General features: G+C 40.3%; 1 protein-coding gene across 1 annotated transcript; it reads left to right on the forward strand.

The window, feature by feature from the left end:
• Nucleotides 1-4,730: 4,730 nt before the first annotated feature.
• On the forward strand, nucleotides 4,731-24,409 carry fbxo46 (F-box protein 46). The gene is made up of 3 exons (XM_038273138.1): nucleotides 4,731-5,136; nucleotides 20,200-20,781; nucleotides 21,016-24,409. Exons 2-3 carry the CDS (start codon nucleotides 20,317-20,319, stop codon nucleotides 22,792-22,794), a joined length of 2,244 nt encoding a protein of 747 aa, XP_038129066.1. The 5' UTR covers nucleotides 4,731-5,136; nucleotides 20,200-20,316; the 3' UTR covers nucleotides 22,795-24,409.

Here is a 24,409-nt window from a genome sequence, read left to right on the forward strand (position 1 = left end):
CTTGCTGCAGGGCCTTCTGAGGTACACTGCTACAAAAAAAAAAGAAGGGAACACTTAAATGACACAATATAACTTCAGTTACATCAAGGTTCTGTGAAATTTAACTGCCCACTTAGTAATAAAGACTAATTGACAATCAATTTCACATGCTGTTGTGTTGAGAACGGGACCACAGACCACTTCTAAGCTCTCTGGCTGATGTTTTGGTCACTTTATAGAGTTAGTGGTGCTTTCACGGTTGAGGTAGCATGAGACAGACTCTACAACCCAAACAAGTGGCTTGTTACATCTATCTAACAGAGGAATACGATTATTTTATCGTTTTAATGATTTACTTTGGGGGTGTTGGTATGATTTTTTTGTGCATGTTGTATTTTGTAAATTTTCTTCTTTATGGGTTTAATGTTTTATTTCATTGGTACCAGATGGTAGAATCACAGTTATAAAGCAACCACATCAAGTAGAAAACCTTGATCAGGGCATTAGTTGCCATGGTAATGCTGACTGGTTACATTTTGTTTTATAGTTTTGGTTGTAAAACAATGGTAAAGGTTTGTCTTGAAGGTTTTATCTTTGTTTTTTTATTGTATTTAATAATTGCCTGTAGAAATTTTAATCCCCATCATATTTAAAGAGCAGAAATTATATAATTATTACAAACTAAATATATTTTGGTTTAAAAAAAAAAAAAAAAAAGTCAAAACAATCTATGGGTTTAAATCTAATGCAAATATCCATACATAAATGCCTTTTTTTTTCTTTTCGTTGCTTTGAAGACAAAATCACAGAACACAGTATGTGTTTTGGATTCATTAAATGAAATCACAACGTAGAGATTAATACATAATCATAAAGTGGAAGGGAACTTATACTTAGCTCTGAAATATTTTCACAAATAAATGCAAAAGTTTATTTTTGCCCAACAGAAGCTGACCGTTGAACCAGTGGTGAGAGCATAGGGCAGGGGCAGAAGAAGTAGACACATATAACGTGTTCTCACCACTGCAGTGGACACTTTAGCTCCAGAGAGGACACTCTAGCACAGCTTTGGCTTCCAAAACGGGCATTTTAGGAGGCATCTTTAGTTTCCAATAGGGCACTTTAGCAAGTGTTTTGGAACTAAAGATTAACACAAACTTCTAACAAAAAACAAAACAAAAAAAACTAGGACAAAAGCGCATTGTATAGTATATATGAGTCACAAATGCAATGTTGCAAACTGCTGATCTAACAGACGGAAACTGTGATCCTTTTAGTAAGTCTAAAGCTTAAAGGTGACTGTAAGGTCTATATAATTGTTTTAGTAAATTGTCTGGGTAAAATATTAAATAGTTCCAACGGTTGAACCAGAAACAGTTCCCTCTGTCACGTCATCGTAATAAATTGATTTAGAATTACTCTGCAAAATCTGATCTAATCAAGAAGAAATATTTCTCAAATCAGGCCTTTAATTTGAGCAGGTAGATAAGATGTTCTTTCATACGAATGAGTCTTTCCGCTCCTAAAAAAAGATAATTAGATGTTATGCACTTGAAAATAAGATAATGGAGATGATTTTTCAATTATTTAAATATAAAACATCTTATTCCATCTGCAAATTGTCTTAAATCAAGAGAAATACAATAAAGAAATAAATCAAGTGTTGGCTTAGTGGTTAGAGCAGTGCGCTTGTGCTCTGAGAAGGTTACAAGTACCGGTAGCTGGTTTGTTTGACAAAGCCTGCACTCGGGGTCCCTGAGCAACACCCTTATTCCCACACTGCTCCCTGGGTGCCCCACAATGGCAGCCCTCCACTGCCCAAGGGGATGGGTTAAATGCAAAGGTAGATTTCTCTAATTTAAGATCAATAAAGTTCAGTTATTATTATTACACCCACTTTAAGAAAAATTGACCAATGCATACTTAGTATCTTTTTTCAGTACAGACCTACAGTTGGCCCCAGTCTAGAACCACCCATGCCGCCAGAGACTGCTAAAGATTGGATCCTGGAAGTTATTCCTTTGAACAGGGCAGCAACACCTAAATAAACACCTGCAGTTACGATGGAACTGAACCTCTTTGTCGACTTGGTCAGATTTAGGACCTGTTCAAAATGAATCCAAAGCTTGACGAGGCATTTAATGTCCAATTGGGCTCTAAAACCTCTCTGTGCTTGGCATGTGTTGCCAGATAGAGTCAGTCTCTAGATGTGCCTGCCAGCTTTTAACAAAATCCAAAAGACTTGGTGGTTTAACAAAGCTGCAAGCCCAACCCAGAGTGTATTAGCCAAAGCCTATAAAAGTGATCTATTATTGTTCATCCACTACACAGTTATGCAATGTTTTCCTTGTGTTTTCACCCAAAAAAGCCCCTATAAAATAAACTGAATGTTGTTCAAATTTGACAATATGACTCTAAATATCTTTGCAAGGTATAAGTTTGCAGCAAACAGTGACATGAAGTTTGCACATGAAGTGGTTTGGGTGCCCTCTGCTGGACAGATATCAGGATTCTGTTTTCTGTCTAGCTCTTTTTGTGCAGCAGCTGTTCAAAGCATACCTACCACTTTGCATCTATTTATTATCCTGTAACAAACCAAATATAGAATCAATGAGTAGCTGAACAGATATAGGTGATATAACTCGCAGCTATGCTGAAAGACTGCTTTTAAAAAGCTGGAAAGCAGCAGGTGTTGAAATATTTCTGAGGAAATCTAATGAAACATTAATGACCTTTGCTGTCTGTCTGTGTGCCTGATGTGGGACACAATGTGTACAAAAACTGAAACAGGAGAAACGTAGCTCAACACTAGTGGTTTCAGTGGCAGAAGGAAATTAGGGAGCCGGATCACATTTCAGTGCAATGAAGGAACAGGTTTTAAAAAAAACAAATCTTAACAGTATCCTTATTCCAATAAAACAATGATTTAAAAACTTTTATGTCATCTATCAAAGTTCTAAGTCAATTTAAAAAAAGGATGTTAATAAAAGAATTGATGAAAAAATAAGAAAAACTGGTTAGGGAGACAATCAAGATGCCAGACACCAACAGCAACACTGAAAGAGCTGCAGGAATTTCTGCCTTGCAGTGGTTGCGCTCAACGTGACAACATTCTCCGTATTCTTCGGATGTCTGACTAAGAGGTTAAATCTGCCAAAACCGTTTGGCTTAATGTGTTCTGGTCTGATGTAGCCACTCCTTGGGTTTTTAATGTCCTTGATTTCAAAAATGTTTTCTTATGCAAAGAATGGCCAAAAAGAACAGCTTGGCAGTGATACAACACGGCAGTGGCAGCATCAGGATGTGGGATTATTATGCACCTGGTGTAACTTTTTTCTTCTGATGGAATGATAAAATTCTCCAGAGTCATATTTAATACAAAACTTTCAGTAATTTGATGGAAAACTAGAGATTAAGATAGATTTCATTTTTTTATACTAGAGAAATCAGGAAAAGAGCTATAAAAATGTTTTGTAGCAGAAAAAAGCGTATAATTTAGATTAAATCTTAACATTTCTTAAAAGAGGAAAGGTTAGATAATATAGACCGGCCAGTTTTATACTAAAAAGATGCAAGATGATCAGTCACTGCTACTAAAAAAAGGATAATTGATGTAACTGATCTAAAAGGGATTCAACAAACAATATAGTTCATACTTCTCCTTCCCCCCTAATAGAACGTTTTGCCTATTACCTGCATAATAAAACCTGCACCATCCTGGAGAGAAATATCAGCTGTGCTGCTGCCATCAACACCTTTGTTTATAGATGTTCGAGATCGGCCTGTTTTTCAGTGTAGTCTTGTTTCTCTGACTGTAACTGGCTGGATGTAATCTCTTCATCCTCTGACATGGGACTTGGCTCGGAGTTCGTCTGCCTGGCTGTGTGTTTCCTGGACAGGGCTGCCTTGCTTTTTGTTTCTCTGAAACTGTCTCCTTGAACCCCAGTCAGCCTCAGCAGATGGCCGCTCACACTGAGCCTGGTTCTGTTGGAGGTTTCTTCCTATTAAAAGGGAGATTTCCTCTCCACTGTTGCTACAAACATGCTTAGTGTGAGGGATTGCCTTCGCCTCAATGAGTCGGTGCAATCAACTGGTTTTCCTTAGATTGAAAACTTTGAATCAATTTGACTGGATGATCTGGTGAACTGTAAAGTGCCTAAGATAACATGCGTTGTGATTTGGCGCTATAGAAATAAACTGAATTAAATTAAGCCAAAAAACAGCCAGTTCAGGTGTTTATAAAATATATGTGTCAGGAAATTTTCCATATACCAAACTGAATGAGTGTTGTTCTCTACTTCAAAAAACACTTTATATTTTAAAATGGAAACATTTAATGTTTTATTTTTTATTTAAAAATTCAATGTATAACATGAATGCATAAACAACTCATTTTATTTCAGAGTTAAATACTGTTTAAAGTAACCGATTATAAAAAGGCTCTGGACCTTTACTGGTTGATGATATTCTTTATTCGGACCGCTCATTTTAAATTGGTGTACCTGGTGTAGATTGACCCTGAGGTTTTGGCGCCTATCCACTTTTGGCCACCCCTGAGTGTGCATTGGTTATTGCCTGGCCACCCTTACTAAAATGTTCTGGCTACGCCTCTGCACCTGTGACCTTTAAATGTTGGGGTGTCACAGCGGGCCCGCTTGAAGCGTCCGTGGGGCAGCGGAGAGGGAGGGCGTTGAGCCCACACCATATATGGGCATACCACCGACTCTGCGCTCCTATTGGCTGCTAAGCTTATGCAGCTGCTTGTCAACAAGATGGCCTTCCTCCTTTCGCCGTTTTAGCTCAGATTATTTTGGTATCCCCGAGAAGACACTGAGAGCCCGTGACACTTCGAAATAGACAAGGCAGGGGCGTTTGCTGGCAGACCTAAAAAGGTGTGCGCTTCAAGAGGGTTGCTTTAAGGGAACTGACAGGCTGAAAATCCGGAGATAGTGGCCAAGCACTCAGCAAGGTTGATAAAACAGAGAGTAGTTGTATGCTAACGTCGACGTTAGCCTGCTAGTAGCTTAGCCTAGCTACGTGGACTCGGATAGTCAACTCGTATCACCTGTATTAGACTATTTGGTTGGAGGAAACAGCAAACAGGGACTTGTCACCAAGCTTCTTCTCTTCGTGGGGTTTCCGTGGAGAACCTAACAGGTATTCTCACTCCTATAACACATTTTAATATTTTTCTTTCTTATCCGAGGCTTGCTAGCTTGCTGTCATATTATTGTTCAGGTAAGTTGTGGTGTTCAGTTAGCTTTAGCTCGTTAACTCAGGGGGGATTTGTTTGTGCTGCTGGAACTTTTTATATTTATTTTAAACCAGATTGTATCATAATAAATCAAATAAGCAGACTTGATCAAATGTGTGTGAATTAAGCGCTTCATAGTCTGTTAGACTTTTAAATTTACAACCGAGGATCTGTTTGGCTATCTGATTCACTAGCTAGTAGTTTTTAAAAGGCATTGACAATTTGATGAAGGAAATAAAATGTATTTTTTTTATTTATTGGATCTTTGGTGTCATTCCTCCTCATGATTGTCACTACATTGTCTCTATTTGTTCCGATTTTATATGCTAAAATCATTTAACTAGAAACGCTTAAATGGGCTGCAGGCCTTTCGTTTTTTTTAACTAGGAAACCTTCGTCGGGGTGATGGTTATATTGTTGTCATGGATTTGATTTTAGTTGTTGCTGCAAAGATGTGTGTTTATTTTCAAGGAAACAGCTTGGATCAAACGGTGTAGCGTTGGGCATGTTTGGTTGGATCTTATTGAAGTTCTCTGTAATCAAACAGCTGTTTTCAGTAGACTGATGATTAGTTTAAAATCAGTTTGACTCACTTTAGCTTAGGAGGAGGACAACGCCTCTATGATCAGTTGTTTCTGTTTGCTTTGTTGGGATTAATCATTTATTCAGGATAAAGCTAACACTCATCAGGTGATACCACCTGAACCAGAGGGCTGGGTTTAATCTGTTTCTTCTGTACCCACTTTTCTTCTTCTTCATGTTTTCATCAAATTTTTATCCTTGTTAATTTCTGTCATGTACAGTTTTCGTTTATCAAAACACTGCTTGGCAAATAGGAGAAGTTTGGCAACAATAAAACATTAAAGCTGTTTGTTAAAACCATTTCACAGTGTGGTGAGCCAGTTTCTATCAGGAAACCCCATCATGAATGCACCCCAGTCCATAAAGCCTTTATATCATCTGCATCTTTCCAGTAGATGCCAGAAGGAGGATGCATGAAAATAAAAATCTCAAATCACAGGAAAAAAAGAAGAAACAAAAACAAACATAGAAGTTGTTTATGCTATAAGAGGGAAACATGCACAGAGAGCAGAGATGGGGTTTTTGGACTCAACAAGCCCAATCTGCACAGGTTAATTCATTCTGCAGATTGGACTCGTCTTGTTCAGTGGCTGGGCAGAACAAATACAGGTGCTGGTCATAAAATTAGAATATCATGAAAAAGTAGATTGATTTCAGTAATTCCATTTAAAAAGTGAAACTTGTATATTATATTCATACATTACATACAAACTCATATATTTCAGATGTTTATTTTGTTTAATTTTGATGATTACAAATGACAACAAATGAAAATCTCAAATTCATCATATCAGAAAATTAGAATATTGTGAAAAGGTTCAAAATTGATGGCCCCTGGTGCCACACTCTAATCAGCTAATTAACTCAAACCACCTGCAAAAGCCTTTAAATGGTCTTTCAGTCTAGTTTTATAGGCTACACAATCATGGGGAAGACTGCTGACTTGACAGTTGTCCAAAAGACGACCATCGACACCTTGCACAAGGAGGGCAAGACACAAAAGGTCATCGCTAAAGAGGCTGGCTGTTCACAGAGCTCAGTGTCCAAGCACATTAATAGAGAGGCGAAGGGAAGGAAAAGATGTGGTCGAAAAAAGTGTACAAGCAAGAGAGATAACCGCACCCTGGAGAGGATTGTGAAACAAAACCCATTCAAAAATGTGGGGGAGATTCACAAAGAGTGGACTGCAGCTGGAGTGAGTGCTTCAAGAACCACCACACACAGACGTATGAAAGACATGGGTTTCTGCTGTCGCATTCCTTGTGTCAAGCCACTCTTGAACCACAGACAGCGTCAGAAGCGTCTTGCCTGGGCTAAAGAGAAACAGGACTGGACTGCTGGTGAGTGGTCCAAAGTCATGTTCTCTGATGAAAGTAAATTTTGCATTTCCTTTGGAAATCAAGGTCCCAGAGTCTGGAGGAAAAGAAGAGAGGCACTTCATCCACGTTGCTTGAAGTCCAGTGTAAAGTTTCCACAGTCAGTGATGGTTTGGGGTGCCATGTCATCTGCTGGTGTTGGTCCATTGTGTTTTCTGAGGTCCAGGGTCAACGCAGCCACATACCAGGAAGTTTTAGAGCACTTCATGCTTCCTGCAGCTGACCAACTTTTTGGAGATGCAGATTTCATTTTCCAACAGGACTTGGCACCTGCACACAGTGCCAAAGCTACCAGTACCTGGTTGAAGGACCATGGTATCCCTGTTCTTAATCTATGGGGTATTGTGAAGAAGAAGATGCAATACACCAGACCCAACAATTCAGAAGAGCTAAAAGCCACTATTAGAGCAACCTGGGCTATCATAACACCTGAGCAGTGCCACAGACTGATCGACTCCATGCCACGCCGCATTGCTGCAGTAATACAGGCCAAAGGAGGCCCAACTAAATACTGAGTGCTGTACATGCTCATACTTTTCATGTTCATACTTTTCAGTTGGCCAACATTTCTATAAATCCTTTGTTTTTATTGGTCTTCAGTAATATTCTAATTTTCTGATATGATGAATTTGAGATTTTCATTTGTTGTCATTTGTAATCATCAAAATTAAACAAAATAAACATCTGAAATATATGAGTTTGTATGTAATGTATGAATATAATATACAAGTTTCACTTTTTAAATGGAATTACTGAAATCAATCTACTTTTTCATGATATTCTAATTTTATGACCAGCACCTGTACATGCCATAGAAATGACTTGTTGACTCCAGAACCCCCATCTCTGACAGAGAGTGACCGGATAATATCAACAGAATATGAACCTGTTTGTGTCAATTTGAGCTTTTCTATTCATCCAATTATTCAGGACTAGAAAATGTTAAGGTGATGAAAATATCTGTTAAACCATTCCTCTAATGGCAGACTTATTTTCTGGTTTAGGTGTAAAGTTTTATTTCTATTAACGTTTAAAAAAACATTTTATACTATCCTTACTGGTTATAGGGTATTAGTGAAATATAAGTGTAGTTAGTTGGAAATAAAACTAGAGTGTGAGTAGAGCTAAAATAATTTTACGAGTATAGCAATAATTGTCAACTAATTTAGTAATCGATTAATCGTAAACTGGAGTATAAAGACTCTAAAACGTGCTTTTAGCCGACAGACCAACCCACGTAGAGCAGTAATTATACCAAAATTGTGAAGTGATATTTATTTTTTGCATTTAATTAGTTTTACTTGGTTTCATTCTGTAAAAAAAATGCTTCTTTATGGAATCCTTTGCTTTCTGAGTATTAATCTAAAAAAATATTCGACAGATTAATCGATTAGCAAAATAATCTTTAGTTGCAGCCCTAAGTGTGACTACTGGGTGTAGTGTTTGTTCAGGCTGCTATCATCCTGACGGATGTCTTTCGATATGGAAGACGTCATGGTTTTGCGCAGTAAATATGATTTTAAAATCGTATGTATAAAGAGGATAGAGTTTAAATTGGGTGTTTTATGAAATGAATTCTTGTCAATTGTGTTTTTCACAAAAGTAAGAGTATGGTCAAAAATGTTGTTCGCTGCAAATTATCTGTTTTTCTTTTTCTTTTACAAGTCTGGTTTTATGTAGGGCTGAATCCCACATTCCAAAAACATGACTGTTAGGTTAATTGGCTTATCTAAATTGTCCTTAGGTGTGACTGGTTGTTTGTCCTGTTTGTCTCTTGTGTTGCCCTGCCATGGACTGGTGACCTGTACAGGGTGGACCCCGCCTCTCACTCATTGACAGCCCTAGATAGGCACCAGCACCCCTCGCGACCCCAGCAGGGATAAGCGTGACGGAAAATGGATGGATTAATTAATTTAATTGATCAGTTATTCAAATAATTGTTGACTGATTTAGTAATCTAATGATTGTTAACTGTACTATAGAGACTCTAAAATATGCTATTAGAGCAACCACACAGAGCAGTAATTAAACCACAATTGTGAAAAAAAAACATTTCAAATGAATATTCCTCCTTTTTTTTTCATCGCTAAGCTCTATCCAGAACTCTTCTTATTGCTTAGTTTTAGCTTCATCTGGTTTAGATTCTGTATAAAGTTTTCTTTAAGGAACCTTTAGCTATCTAATTATTAGTTTTAAAAAATGATAGACAGATTAATCAATTATCGGTAGTTGCAGACTTATTTTTATGAAGGAAAATGGTTAGAATAAGTGGATATGGGCAAACTTTTTATTAAGATATAAAACAAACCTTTATTTTTCTTACTCTTAAATTTAAAGGTATGAAGAGGTTAATTCAATTCTAATATTTTTCTTTAAAAGCTGAACATTATATGTAAAACTATACCGCTGTGTTAAACATGTAAACAAATTACTACGAATAAATGATACTAATCTCCATTAGTATCATTTATAATACTAATCTAGATAGTATAAGATAATCTTGAAGTTTTACAGGTAAGAATTAAATAAATAAAACAGTTTTTGGTCGATGACATAATGAGAAATTAAATATGTATTTATATATATATATATTTTTTTTTACTCATTTAACCTACACCTACTTTAAAATCTGCTGCTCATCCAGTGTTTAGGTTATTATTAATAGAGATCAGCCTAATACTCATTTCTTTTGTGGTGATTTAAGTAAATATGAGGGTTTGATGTCAGTTTTTGTTTTTTTTTTACCAATTGGTGCATCTCGTAATGTAAAATCCTATAGTGGAAACCCATACGAAATAGCTGTGTAACTTATTTTTTAGTCTCCTTTTTTGGGGAAAAGGCATTTAAAAGGATGTTGAATGAAAAACGGACTCCTATTTGCTGCTTATTGTGTTAAATTAAACATGTAATGAGAGGCCTGAATGTATAACACTAAATAATGAGTTGAAATCTGTAGGTAAATGTTTATTTTTTCCACAATGTCTAACCTCTTACGGAGATTAGAGTTTGATGTGGTTGATTCAGACAGCGTCTGATTGACCCTTCATTAGATGGTCAATAGAACAGAGCTCTGTGCTGCTGACACAGTGGTGTTTGTGGATGTCTTATCAAAAGCTTGCACCACTGTCCCAACCTGTGACGACGTTTCAGGACGAACATGTCTGCACCCACGCGTCCCTCCGGCCGGTCCGGTCAGCAGAGTCACATACTCTGATCTGTCAACGACGTGCTAAACGGCTATCCTGTCTTTCTAACCATTTGGTTCAAACATTTAGAAAAGGTTGCATGATTCAGTTACTAAACCTGTAAAGTTTTATTGGTGTTCAGGTGCCTGGGCACACCTGGAAACATTAAGGAGGGGGGATTATTCTGAAGGAAGGGATGGACGTCTCCAGTAATCCAGGGTTTCTAAACAGGATAGAAACGTGGGGTTAAAACTGAGATGAAAGGGATTTTTCCACATGTTTTGTTTTTTCATACTGCTCCTTTTATTGAAAAGATTAAAAATGGTATTTCTTAAAAGGGAAAAGTCAAAATATAAGCTCGATTTCTTTCTTTTAATCTTTGTTCTGGTTCTGATCCAGACCAGATTTATCTCAAAGGAACAAAAAAATCTTTTAACTTAAATATTTAAACTCATGCCTGAAATCTGGACACTGGTTTTGAACTAAATGGGGGCAAAATTATTCTTATTTGACTTTTTTAAAGTAAGTTATTATTGTTATGCATGTTGGTGTCATTTTATTTGTTTTAATTTTAGCTTCTGACTGGGCAGACAGCTGGGTGGAACCTGTTGGTGTTTTAATTTTCAGATCTTGTCGTGTGCATATCATCACTCCCACAGTTTTCCGCTGATCTTTTTTTTTTTTTTTTTTGATGGGTGGAAGGAAGCTCCTGTGTTTTAGGGCTGTTTTGTAATCACAGAAACGCCCTCCACAGTCTTCAAGACATAGGAGGAATGTTGTACTCTGTATTATTGATTAACTTTACTGACGTAGGTTGGTCAACAGAACCTCTTATCTACTCTCTGATCCAATTAACACGTCTTGATTTAAATACACACTTTGTGGTTTGATTTGACCTTTTATGTGCCTCTGAAAAAAGGTTAAAAAGCAATCCACTGGATTTGGTTCCAAGTTTAAAGACATTTAGCTTCCCATCCAGGAAGCTTTTTCAATTCAAAACGTCAGAATTAGCGTTGAGTTCTAAGCTTTTATGTGCCTCTTTCGCTAAATGATCCCTACCCAAACTCTTAACACTTGTAGAATATGACTGCACCTTGGGCTTTCCTAGTTGACGAGTCTTCAAACTTGGCGAACTACATGTTTCTATGCATTGGCGTGTGGGGAGATATAAGTGCTGAAAATGTTCTGAACTGTTTGTCATTCTCTCCTGACAGTTTGTCTGACAGGTTCGCTACGTAACGATGAAGCTGCAGAGTTGCTGGATTGTTTTAAACTGAATTCACAAATCAAACCTGAGGCTCTATTTGCAGAACATCTTGGAGTAAAAGGTGCAATAACATCATGGTAAATGTGCCTAATTTCTAACATGGAATAATGGGGGTATTCCGGACAGAAGAGAAATATCCATCCAACGGTCTGTGGGCTGAATGTCACAAATATTTTTATTTGGCGCTTTTACAATTTAAGATACTTTCCTCATTTGATAAAGTCAGTGTACCTCAAGAACATTTTTGCTATGAGACTTGGGAGAGTATTCAGTTTTCACACATTGTGCCAAAATACCAGTTGTATTAAAAAAGGTGAAATTTTCACCCAATTTTTTAGAACAAGATTAAATTAAGTTTTAAAGGAGGGAAAACAACCATTATTCCTGATGCATGGAATAGAAAATGTTTTTTTTTCAACAACCTTTTTAAGTTTTTTAGCAGTCAGTAATGCCATTCCTTCATTAGAATCATGCACAAAGCTGCGTTTCAGAGCAGAGGCCTCTCTGTCCTGTGAAAACAGTCACTAAAAATCTTTGTGAGAAAGCTCCCTCCAGGAAGCCCCCATCTTTACAATGCTATACCTGCACTGTAAACAAATGACCACTTTCTCAGTGCGAACCTTTTAAATTTATAACAGAGACAAAGTGGCTCTTTTAGCAGCTAACATGCGCAGGAAAACATTCCCTTTTATTAGGGAATGTCTTGAAAATCAGTAGATCTGAGTTTTCCTCAGGTTGGACAAAAACGACTACATTATTAAGACAAGTTATTGTTTTATGCTAAAGGCATTATTTCCTCATTTTCAGCTATAGCTGATTTTTATAGGCCTAGCAGATTTTGCAACAGCTTCTTCCCCACTTCCATCAGACTGCTTAACCGCAGTTTTTTGTGTATAACAAAATAAAGAGTTACTTAGACTTAAGACAACTTTTGTTGTCATTTTGTAAAGGGGTCATAGAATGCAAAACCAAGTTTACATTGTCATAGATGAATAGCGATAGTTTAGTGGGTGAAATGGACGTACAGAAAAGTTCAAACCCCAACGACACCTCCTTTCTCTGCAAATCTCACAATTCTAAACTTCCACCATAAAACAGGCAAATTCAAATGAAGCAGCGAGTTGACGTAAACTTGGGGATGTTGCCTTATATGGTTCCTGTACTTTTGTCACGCCCCGAAATTGACATACAGATCAGCCCACTGGTTCACTGGCCCTGCCGGCTGGGGACCGGTACGGCAGGCGGGGGGGAAGCACAGGGCGGCCTATCTCCAGGCTACCGTCACAGGGTAGGGTGACTGGCCCTGCCCCCGCCCTCCAGGGTTCCCAGACCAGCCACAGAGTGAGTGAGTGCTTGTTGCTATGATGCGTCTTTGCTCAGCAGCTTCACTCATTGTAAACCAACCAATCAGCGCACAGTAGGGTTGTCAAAAGTATCGATACTCAAAAAAGTATCGATACTGAAATGTTGTATCCGGATACAATACTCATTTTCAAAAGTATCGAGTACCAGTCGCACCTAAACAGTCATTCATCTAAAGTGCAGAATAGAGAAAAATGCACTTTCAGAACACTGTGTGATTGAATAATTCTGTGCACTTTTCCGTTTCAGACTTTTTTTGTAACAGTTGCAGCTGCTGAGAATTATTTTTGTTTCTTAACCGGTTTGGCTAGTGTCATTGTTATGTGTGCAAAGCATAGCCAAGTAAGGAAAACTTAATTTTAGTGTTGTAGGTTTTTTATCAAGCTTGCTAAATACTGTGCACAGCAAACAACCTCAAAATTTTGTTCTTATTGTTTATTGTATTTATTTATTGTATTTTAATTATTAATCAAAATATTTCTGTTGAAATTTTATCCTTGTGGTATCGAAAATGGTATCGAGTATCGAATTTTTTCCTTAGTATCGGTATCGAGTTGAAAAGTTCAGTATCGTGACAACCCTAGCGCACAGCTCATCTAAATATTCATGAGCATACCATAAAAGGAAGAAAACATGTCGTTTCATTCTAGGGCTTTTAACCAGGCTTGCATTAGAGCTCATAGAACAGCAAATATGCCATTTTTTTAGCCCAACCAATGTGACACACCCTATTCAGAGACCTTAAGGACCAAATACCCTATAGAATAATCTTATAACCCCTTTAAGGCCTGAAAACATGATCTAGTTGATATAGGACCTTTTTAATGTCACATCAGTTGGATTACATTTTTTTTTTCTTCCTGTTTTTATGTGAGAAAAGTTTTGCAGCATTTATCAGCTGGCGGAGCAGCAGGCTGTAGGAAAACTTTTCTGATCTATTCTATTTCCCTGAGTAAACTCATTCAACCATCATCAGTGTTTACTTTTTAAAACCATACATTGATACCAGATACTTTGTCATTGCAATATTGGTAGGTGGAATAACACCGCTAAAGGACAGCTTGGATATCATTTTTTGTTGGCTAATGTAGTCCCAAGTGTTGTGAGTTTGCAGTTTGCATGCTAATGAAGTATTTAGCCAGTTTGAAATATGACATTACCCTGAATGGTAAAGGTCACAGAGCCCAGATGAGATGTAGTGGGGATATATTGCTACTGGTGTCATCGCTAGATCTTCTGCCTCTATTACACAGCTTAGGCTGTGTGACTGGCTGCTATTAAAATTTGTCCCCCTGTAAAAGTATTAGCTCTGGTTCCTAAAGGGACATTTCTTTGTTTTTCTGGTAATCCTTAATGCTCTGTTAGGATTGATGGCTTTAATGCTGTTGTACCCAAACTGGGTCGTGTTCATCTGACGACAGATTAGAGGTTTTTAGTTCTGTCTTATTGAAAAAAATGTAAGGGAGAGAAAAAAAATCTGCACTTATTCCTACCAGATTCCTTTTACTTTCATGTTTTTGTCCTGAAAAGGCTCTCACTGATGTCATCTCATCTTCCAATAATGCTAAGTTTACAGAAAAGCAAAAGCCGATAGTTCTCCTGGGGCTGTCGTGATCGGATCCATGTATTCTCTTCAGGGTGGATGAAGAGGAGGCACTTTAATGACTCTTCAGCCTCCTCGCTACAGGGTAATCTGTCTGCTCCTGGTTGAGTTGTTTCTGTGTGATTATAGAGGAAGCATTTACACTGGTGCAACACATTGTGTGGGTGGTGTTAGCTTTTTGCGCCTCTCTCAGCCAATCCATTAGTCCAACTGTACAGCAACAGCCCTACAGTGTGTTAGACAAAAAGAACAAGTGACCCGTTTTGAAACTCGTCGATTGAGCACTAAAATGGCCCAAACTAAAAACGGCAGACAGATTGAATACGGCACCATGTTATCTTTAGCTGAACACCACGATCCGCCTTAGAAATGGGCATTTCATGCAGTGATGTCTTTAGTTTGTGAAGCATAAAAGGCATATTTGGAGAAAAGATTTGCTATTTTAAAGTTGTATAGATTCATTACATCTATAGGGAAATATTGACTCAGATGAGGAAAAGCCAACATTCAGCTTTGAAAAAAGACATGATAGAAACTCAAGCTGTCACGTCCTAAACAGCAGATTAATAAAAAACGCCTGCCAGGGTTCCCTACGCATCTAGATGGTCAGTCAGCAGTGGTCAGTAGGCTACTCGGTCATAGGGAAGACTGCTGACTGGACAGATGTTCAGAAAACAGCCATTAACGCCCTTCAAATGGAGCAAATCCAAAATAAGTTATTGTCAAGGAGGCTGGTTGTGTAGAGCGATAAGTTAATAAAAGGTTGAGTGGAAGGAAAATTGTGCATCAAGATAAAACGCTGCCTAAAGAGGATTAGGAAAAAAATAATTTGAGGAAGAATAAATGGTGGAACAAGGTTGCAGTCAGATAAGTGTTGGACTGTTGCTCAGTGCTCCCAAGTAGAGATATGCCGAAACGTCAGTTAGCCAATGTTGTTTTGTTTTTCCTGCGGTGACATCAGCTGATTGAGTTCTCCGATCAATCAGTTGATTCATCTTTGTAGCACATACCACTGATCAAGTTATTCATGCACCAAATATGAGACGATTGCATTTATTTCTTTGATTATTTATTTTTGTCCCTTTTATCCCTACTTGCACCTTAAAGGTGACATCTTAACGATTCTGACCCAAACTGTGGGAACGCTTCTCTCTCAGCTGTTCTTCATACAGTTATTTGTTTTCTGTAATTTCAGAAATCTTTTCTCAAGCAAATGTGCTTCTTTTGCGTGCTTGGAGTAGAGCTGCCTTATGGTACATTTAGTCTGAATAATTTCTGAAACAACTGAGTAAAACGGCAAATGATGAAAATCTAGTCCGACATGTTCTTTGGCCTGAATGATGTGCTAAAGACCAATTTTCATGCTGTTAAATTTTACACTATAAAAATAAAAAATATATATATATATATATATATATAAAGCAAACTTCCTCCATGATGTTAGCTGCTGGTGCTGCTCAACCTTTGATTACCGTACTCTTGTTTGAACTAATCTTAAACAAAAACTTTTTTTGTTTAACCTCTAAGCATGTTCATGAAACTAAATTTCAATACCCAGGAAAACATTTGACGCTGGATACCAAGGGAATGAAAAAACTACCACATAGTAAAAGGGATAAAAACATTTTTATTGAAAATAACACAAATATAACACAATTTAACAATATTTTTAGGCTGTTTGAGGTGTTATTCTTTTTAATGTTCAAATAAATCTAGAAATCTAAAGTAAACAATAGCAAAAGTATGCAAAAAACACTTTTATTCTGTACTGATGAAGTACAAAACTAGCATTGTGTCCAGATACGGCAGCGTATCAATATTTTTGACCACCCAACTTCTACTACGGTAAGAGCAGCAGAAGCATTAGCTTGACCTGAAACGGGCTTATCAGATTGAAGGGATTTGGCCTCCTGATGATCAGCTGTAAACACTAATCAGATATTCTTTGAAGTATATTTTGATCTGTGATACCTTTTACCCTTTTGGTTAAAATCTAAAGACTAGATTTCGTCAAGTTGTTTTTCCTTGAATTAATGTTTCTGTCAGAGTTGCTTCACGGCGTAACGCTTACCTCTAAAGAGAGGTTTTGGCTGGAATACTTAAAATATTCAACCTTGTTCAATCTCCTTGGGGTAAAGCCGAGACACTGAGTAGCTTTTGATTTGTCACTTAATACAAAATACAACACATATCATCTTTTTGGTTTCCCTGATTAATTTATTTTATCATAAACGTTGCTGTTCAGCAGAAATGAACATCAATTATCCAGTTATTTAGAGTTAAAAGAAAAGCCAAACTAAAGGAGTCTAGCGATGGGGGTATTTACTGTTTAACTTCATGCTTGGTTTGAGGGTACCTGTAAGAAAGTACTGCCTTTACATTTGGACCAGCGCTCAATTGAATTCTCTCTACCCAATTTGTCAGATTTGGGCTTGGTTCCTGTAGTAGTAAATGTTCTGGAGGAGAGAAACTACACCAGAAATCTTCAATGGAAACTTATAACATTTTCCTTTTTTGTTCTTTTATGTTCTTTCATACGGAGTAAAATATTCAAACGTTAAATCTGTAAAGAACATCCCAGGGTAGGTGACTGGTCTGGTTATTTTAGGTCTAAAGCTGAGCAGCTGGTAGCACTGTTGTCTGAAGGCAAATTCTCCGGGGCTTGAGGGTCTCCCCCATGTATAGACTCGGTTGTCTCTGTTTTGTCCTTTTGATGGGTCGGCATTCCGGCCTCTTGCCTGATAACGTTGGAGATGGAGACCCTGTTGGTACAGGCAGGTATAGAGGGTTGACTGATGGAGCTGTGCAGACTTATAGATGCAAAAAAAAAAAAGTAACTATTCCTACTGACAGGAGATGCACCAATGGAAAACTGGCATAAGGAAAAAGAGGAAATACTCAGTTCCAGCTCAAACAACAAAAGTGTGTGTGTGTATATGTGTGTGTGTGTGTGTGTATATATATATATATATATATATATATATATATATATATATATATATATATATATATATATATATATATATATATATATATATATATATATATATATATATATATATATATATATATATATATATATTACATATATATATATATTACATATATATATATATTACATATATATATATATATATATATATATATATATATTACATATATAAGGGATGGGACGATTTATGAAAACCGTCAGAATCGTTCGGTTCGACTGTCTCGGTTCGGTTCGCGTGTGTTTCGTTCGGTTCATGCGCTGCTCCTTTTTCTCATAGAGGAAGCGATTACACTCCAGAGCACAAGGTGGCGGTACTGCAACCAAAGCCAACCGCCAGTAGTAAACAAGAAGAAGAAGAAGCGAAGCAGCTTAGCCGGGTGTAGCAGGGAAAAAAATCAGTTGTTGTGGAGAATTGTGTCGGACTGGCGAGTGGGAAAGAACAGAAGTTGGAAGACGCGCCAGCAGCACTTTATAGGTCTGCTGTATGGGAGCGCTTTGCATTTAGAGTGACCTACGATGACAGCGGAAAGAAAGTTGTGGATAAAAGTGCAACAGTGTGCAAGCATTGTGCAACACGTTTTATTTATGCTAACAGCAACATGTCATGCTAACCCCTAAATTCCTCATACTCCGTCAGCAACCCCCGCTCCGCCCCGCTGCGCTCCAGACCGGCTGCTAAAAAGCACGCCTACATCACCCACTGTGGCTTCGTCTGCTCCCCTCTGAGTTCCTTGGAGATGGTAGAGAGCATGTAACCTGACAACAGCCAGATGCCGCCTAGGAAAAGCGAGACATGCATCTGGCTGTTGTCAGGTTAGAGAGCATCCACCAGATGATTAAATTCAAAGCAGCAAAACATACTGAAATGATCCAGGGTTTCCGCAGATCATTTAAAATAATTACAATCCATTATTTTTGGGGGGATTTTTTCATTAATTTCATAATTTTTTATGGGATTTCGGTGTAACAATCAACATGTATCAAATCGAACCGAAAACCGCGACCAGAAACCGTGAATCGAACCGAACCGTGGATTTTATGAACCGTTCCACCCCTAATATATATATATTTATTTATATATATTAGGGGTGGAACGATTCACAAAATCCACGGTTCCGTTCGGTTCACGGTTTTCGGTTCGGTATATGTTGATTGTTAGCCTGACATGTTGGTCGTGTTGCTGTTGCACAATGCTGGCACACTGTTTTATCCACAACTGTCTTTCCGCCGTCATCGTAGGTCACTCTAAATGCAAAGCGCTCCCATACAGCAGACCTATAAAGTGCTGCTGGCGTGTCTTCCAACTCCTGTTCTTTCCCACTCGCCATACCCACACAAAACTCCACAACAACAGATTTTTTTTCTGCTACACCCGGCTACGCTGCTTCGCTTCTTCTTCTTCTTGTTTACTACTGGTGGTTGGCTTTGGTCGCAGTACCGCCACCTTCTGCGCATGAACCGAACGCAACACACGCGAATCGAACCAAACGCTTCGGACGGCTTTCATAAACCGTTCCATCCCTAATAAATAAAGAAATAAATAAATATATAGTAGAGGGCAGTACACAAGGCTAAATCATTCACATCATATTTCCACTGGGGGAAAAAATAAAAAAACAGCAAAGAAACGGAGTATAAAACTCTGATCACCAAATCGGCTAATGGGGTGGATTGATAGAGCTTCACCTATTAGAAACATGAATGCTGTTCATGTCATCCATGTGAAGTTTCCAGTTTTTAATAAATGTTAAATTTAGATTTGAAGTGAACTTCCACCAGTCTGAAATTCATTTACATTTCCAGCAAGCTGACAGCTTTATGATGTCCATCTGCCTGAGGGGCGTTTCTGAGACTACCTTATTAGAACCTCCCTTCAGGAAATGCAGACAAACCTGTAATATGTAGACAGTTTCTAACAAAAAACACTGTAAACATTTTTTTTGAAAGTAGAAAAATGCAGTTTAGCCTGCTGCATTTTTAAGAGAAATTGTTTGGGCTAAATAACATTATTTACAGTAAATTCAAACAGTTTACCAGTGACTCCAACGTGTTGCCCTACTAGCATGTCCTCATGTATGCTGTCACGTCCCTGGCATGCCCTGCAACCAGCTGTGCTACAGAAGCAAAGGGTCCTGCCCCTCCACTGCATATATATTTCACTTTCAGCCCACCCCCCCCTTGCTGCCACTTGCTAAAAATAGGTCCAGCAGATGCCTGATGCATCTTCCTGTGCTGCCTCCTATTAAGTCAAGTACTCTTTCAAACATGCAGAGAGAGGCTGAGGACCAATTGTGCTCCATCTTTTCAACCCTTTCATCTTGAAACCTGAATCGCAAATCCCTTTAATTTAATCTTGAGGCCTCAGAGTGGGGGAGATGGTCTCATAGCTGCTGATTAAATTTGGCCAAAGTCTGAAGCAAACGGATTTGTGCCTGTGTTACAGTGTGTCTGATGGTCTGTCTTATCTCTAGTGGTGGTGCTGTGGGTTTTTAAGTGGTAGCAGCCTTGATTAACTCAGGGCGGTCCCAGTTATTGATGGCTTGGGTGAATCTTATCTTGATGGTCCGCACTTTAACACTTTCCTGGTCTCTTTATGCAGGTTTTATGTTGGTCGTACTGCCAGTCTGGTGGCTTCAGGATCAAAGCCGAACCATGAGCGCTCCAGGTGTCTGCTGGCCAGCATAGATGCAGATATGCCACGGAGGTCCTCATCCTGATGGACCGAGACACCTTCTCCCACATCCGGCTATGGTGCCCCCGCCCCTTCGGCACCTACTCCCAGAATAAAGCTCGGAGTCCGGGCTCCGGGGGCAGTGGCGGCGGGGCCAGCGGAGCGGAGTCGCCCTCGGTCTGCAAGGCGGAGCTCTCTCAAGGTGCCAGGAGGACGCCAGAAGAAAGTGACAATGTAGGGATGATAGTTGGGGTTAAGGAGGGGAAGGAGGAGGAGGTAGGGTTGGAGAACACGCCACCTGAACCCGAGCTTGAATCCGGCTCCATGACTCACCCTCAGCCCCCTTCGGCACCGCCCACACCACCAACTGCTGGGTCTCAGATGCAGGATGGAAGGGTGCTGCTGGACACCTGGTATGTTATAAAACCTGGGAACACAAAGGAGAAGATTGCCTTCTTTGTTGCACATCAGTTCAGCGGAGCGGGTCAGCCAAGACCGAGCGCCATGAAGGTGAGAACCTGTCGGACTCTTCAGAAACTTCAGCATTTCTCAGATAGTTCAGCTCAAATATGATGACTATAGATTTCTCCTATCCTTAATGAAGTAGAGCTTAGTGACCTGATACCTACATCTCAGGGAAAGTGATGTAACATATTATTAAACATCTCCATTCAACATTAGCCTCATATTTTCACAATATTTTTGAAACTATGTGGCCTCTAAATCCTTTTCCGTTTCCTATAGGTTAAAGGTAACTGGGCAACAGATTGCAGTAAAGCCAAAAGACGAAGGCGGTGCTCATCTTACGACCCTCCGGCCCGCTCCCAAGCTCTGACTCCTGACTGTTCAGTTGGACCTCCAAGCCCCGATGAGCTACAGCTGGGTGTGAACGAGACGGATCTGCTCTCGGTGGCAGAGATGGTTGCCTTGGTGGAGCAGAGGACCGCCATGGCCCTTCAGGGAATCGTGGCCGTTCACGGAAACCAGCACCAGTCGATCACCACTTCTCACAGGCCCAGCTTCACCCCCAGCCAGCACACTCTGCTCCCAGGGACAGTGTCCGACCCTTCGCCTATGCTGTTTGAATCAAACGGCTCCGATAGTCAGGCCTCTAGTGAATCCCAAAAGCCATCATCTCCAATCCAGACGGACCAGGAGCTGGAGGAGCAGCAGGAGTCCTGCAGGGTAGCTCAGGCCATCGCTCACTTTGAGTCTCAAACCCTCGAGAACCGTCTCCATCTGGGTTCTGGATCTGGAGTACACTCTAGTAATCAAGATGGAGAGCACAGGATAGGAGACACTGTAACGCCGCCTTCACCGCCCAACCGCAGCCACGGGGAAGTGAGGATAGCGTTCAGAGTGTCGAATATGGACCCGCGGTCACAGCTGGAGCCAGCTGGTCGGTCCCGCTGTATGTTTATGAGCTGTGGTGGTGGGAGCAACCAAGCTGCTGCCAGGGCCAAAGAGAAAATCACCTGCGACTTGTACCAGCTCGTCAGTCCGTCATCTAGAGATCCCGGTAGTCTGCTGCTTGCCGCCACGGCGTCCACCCCCAAATCAGATGGGGATCTCCACCAGGACAAGCCGACCTGCGGCAGCCCGGACCCCACCCAGGAGCTGTCCACAGGGGACAAGAAGACGGCAGGTGTGGGTCGAGAACGAGTGACCGGGTTCCATGTGGAGGTTGTGGTGACAGGTGCTGTGGATCAGTGTGTCTTCTACGGCAAAGACAGCACAGAGAATGTGCAGGAGGAGACTGTGTGTTTTGCAATGCCGACGGGGGGAGGGAGTGGTGTTGGAAGTTCGACTGACCCGTCGTCAGACGACCCTCCTCCTGGACAGTTGTTCTTCCTCCAGTCCCCTAGAGGACCAGAGGAGGATGCAGCAGCAAAGAGCTCTGGCGGTGCTACTGGAATCTGCTCTTTGGACTGTGCTAACAACCACAGTCCTGGGGCGGGGGTGGGCTCAGGGGAAAGGGCCACAAGACCAGATTCTCCTGGTGTCGGGGAGGACTGTTCTGACCCTTCGCTGTGTCGCTTATACCGCCACGTGTCTCATGACTTCCTGGAGATCCGCTTTCAGATCCAACGACTCCTAGAACCCAGACAGTACATGCTGCTTCTCCCCGACCACATCATGGTGAACATCTTTAGCTACTTGCCTACTCGCTCCCTGGCAGCCCTCAAGTGCACCTGTCACTACTTCAAGGCAGTGATCGAGACTTACGGGGTCCGCGCACTGGACTCGCGCTGGAACCAAGACCCCCTCTACAGGGACGACCCCTGCAAACAGTGCAAGCGTCAGTACGAGCGCGGGGACGTTTCTCTATGCCGCTGGCACCCCAAACCTTACCACCACGACCTGCCTTACGGACGCTCCTACTGGATGTGCTGCCGGCGTACGGACAAGGACACGCCAGGCTGCCGGGTCGGGCTCCACGACAACAACTGGGTGCAGCATCCCGCCGACGGCACCACGTCCAACCGCACCAAGAGGGAAGAAAGGAGGGAGGACGGCAGGTAGAGGGGCGAGTCCAACTCTCATCTCACATACCTCCGCCTGTCTCTCAGTCACTGGTGTGAGAACTTGGGTACAGACAGGGCGATGGGGAGGGATCCGCACTCCCAAGACTTTCTGCTTCTCTCATCTCATTTCTTTCTTAGAACTGGGGGAATGTTGAGATGCTAAGAAGGAAGAGAATCATCACACTCCTTGCCTTTTTTTTTGTTTCCACCTCCTCCAGAATCCCTCTTTCTCTCTCCCCTGATGCGCTCTAGAGTGGCTAATAAAAAGTTTGTAGACCAGGGTTGGGGTCCTCTCCTGCTGCTGTCTGTATCGTCTCTGCCTCTTAGTCTTTGGGGGCTCTGTCTAAAAATGCACATGGATGTTACAGTAGGCGATTTATGTGAAAACGTTGCAGTGTTTTGGGTTGAGATTAGCATTCATAAAGTGACGTATAGAAATGTAATGCCCACCAGCGTGCTTTCAGTTCCAGACACTCGCCCCTTGTTGTTATCACAAGCATCCATGTTAGCTGTACTGGGGGGCTTCAAGGGACAGAAAAACCTTCCAGTGCAGAATGTTTAGAGTTACTACAGAAATGTGATTGTAAAAAGAAAGCTTGATGAATTTATTTTTCTCTCCATTGTACAAGATGCCATTTGTAGCTGCCCTGCGCCGCGGTTCCAGCCGGGTCTGCACTTCAGAGACCCGCAGACCCCCACCTTGCTGTCCAGCCATAAATCGGAGCCACTGTCTGGTTTACAGAAAAAAATAAATAGATACGGGAGATAGACTTGAATGGGATTTAAAAAGAGAAACTAGATGTCACTTTGGAAAGGCCTGATGTCACTTTGTATGGTTTGGTTGATTGGTTTCTTTTTTTTTTTTGGTTGTTTTTGACATTTTTGTTTATTTTGTTTGGCTGTTTTTAATGGGTTTTTTTGTGTCTGAATGTTGTATTTTCTTTTATTCATGAGGATTGTGTTCTTCTTGTATCAGTCTGTCATCCTACTGAACCAGTAACATGGTTTTTCTTTTAAATAAATACTCTGTTTTATACTTTGTTTTAACCCCCGGCTCTCTTCCTGCCCTCCACCTGAACAGAGCCATCATTCATACTTTAAAGTATGTCCAACTCTCTACCACAAACTGTCTCTATACCAGCTTCCAGCCTTAAAAGCCCCCTACCTCTTACCTATTCTTCTGGAGACTGAGGCGTCAGATACCTCACAGATCAACAAATACTGAAAGTTGCACAGAAACACATTAGGGACTAGTTTTGTTTTTTCACACTCCATCCAACTCCACTGGATCCACATCAAACATCGATTACAAGAACAGTGCCTGGTGATGGCTCTGACTCCTCAATCTTTGGGGAAGGGCATTAAAAAATGGACTCTATTTATCCTTCCCCTCTCCTCGCTTTTAACCTCTCAGACCGACCCCCATCCACCCCTGCTAGCTGACAGACTGGACATTGAAGAACTGTTGCGATGAATGATGCTGAAACTCTGCATGGATATGGACGGTTGGGTCGACATGGGAGAACTGTAGGATGCAAATGTGTACAATGCTAATGGGAAATATCTGCTTAAATAAAAACAGAAGTGATGATTAAAACTGGAAATCTGAATCC

Source organism: Cyprinodon tularosa, unplaced genomic scaffold (genome assembly GCF_016077235.1).
Source record: "Cyprinodon tularosa strain WSP-4 unplaced genomic scaffold, ASM1607723v1 ctg86, whole genome shotgun sequence".
In the NCBI taxonomy this organism is placed as follows: Eukaryota; Metazoa; Chordata; class Actinopteri; order Cyprinodontiformes; family Cyprinodontidae; genus Cyprinodon; species Cyprinodon tularosa.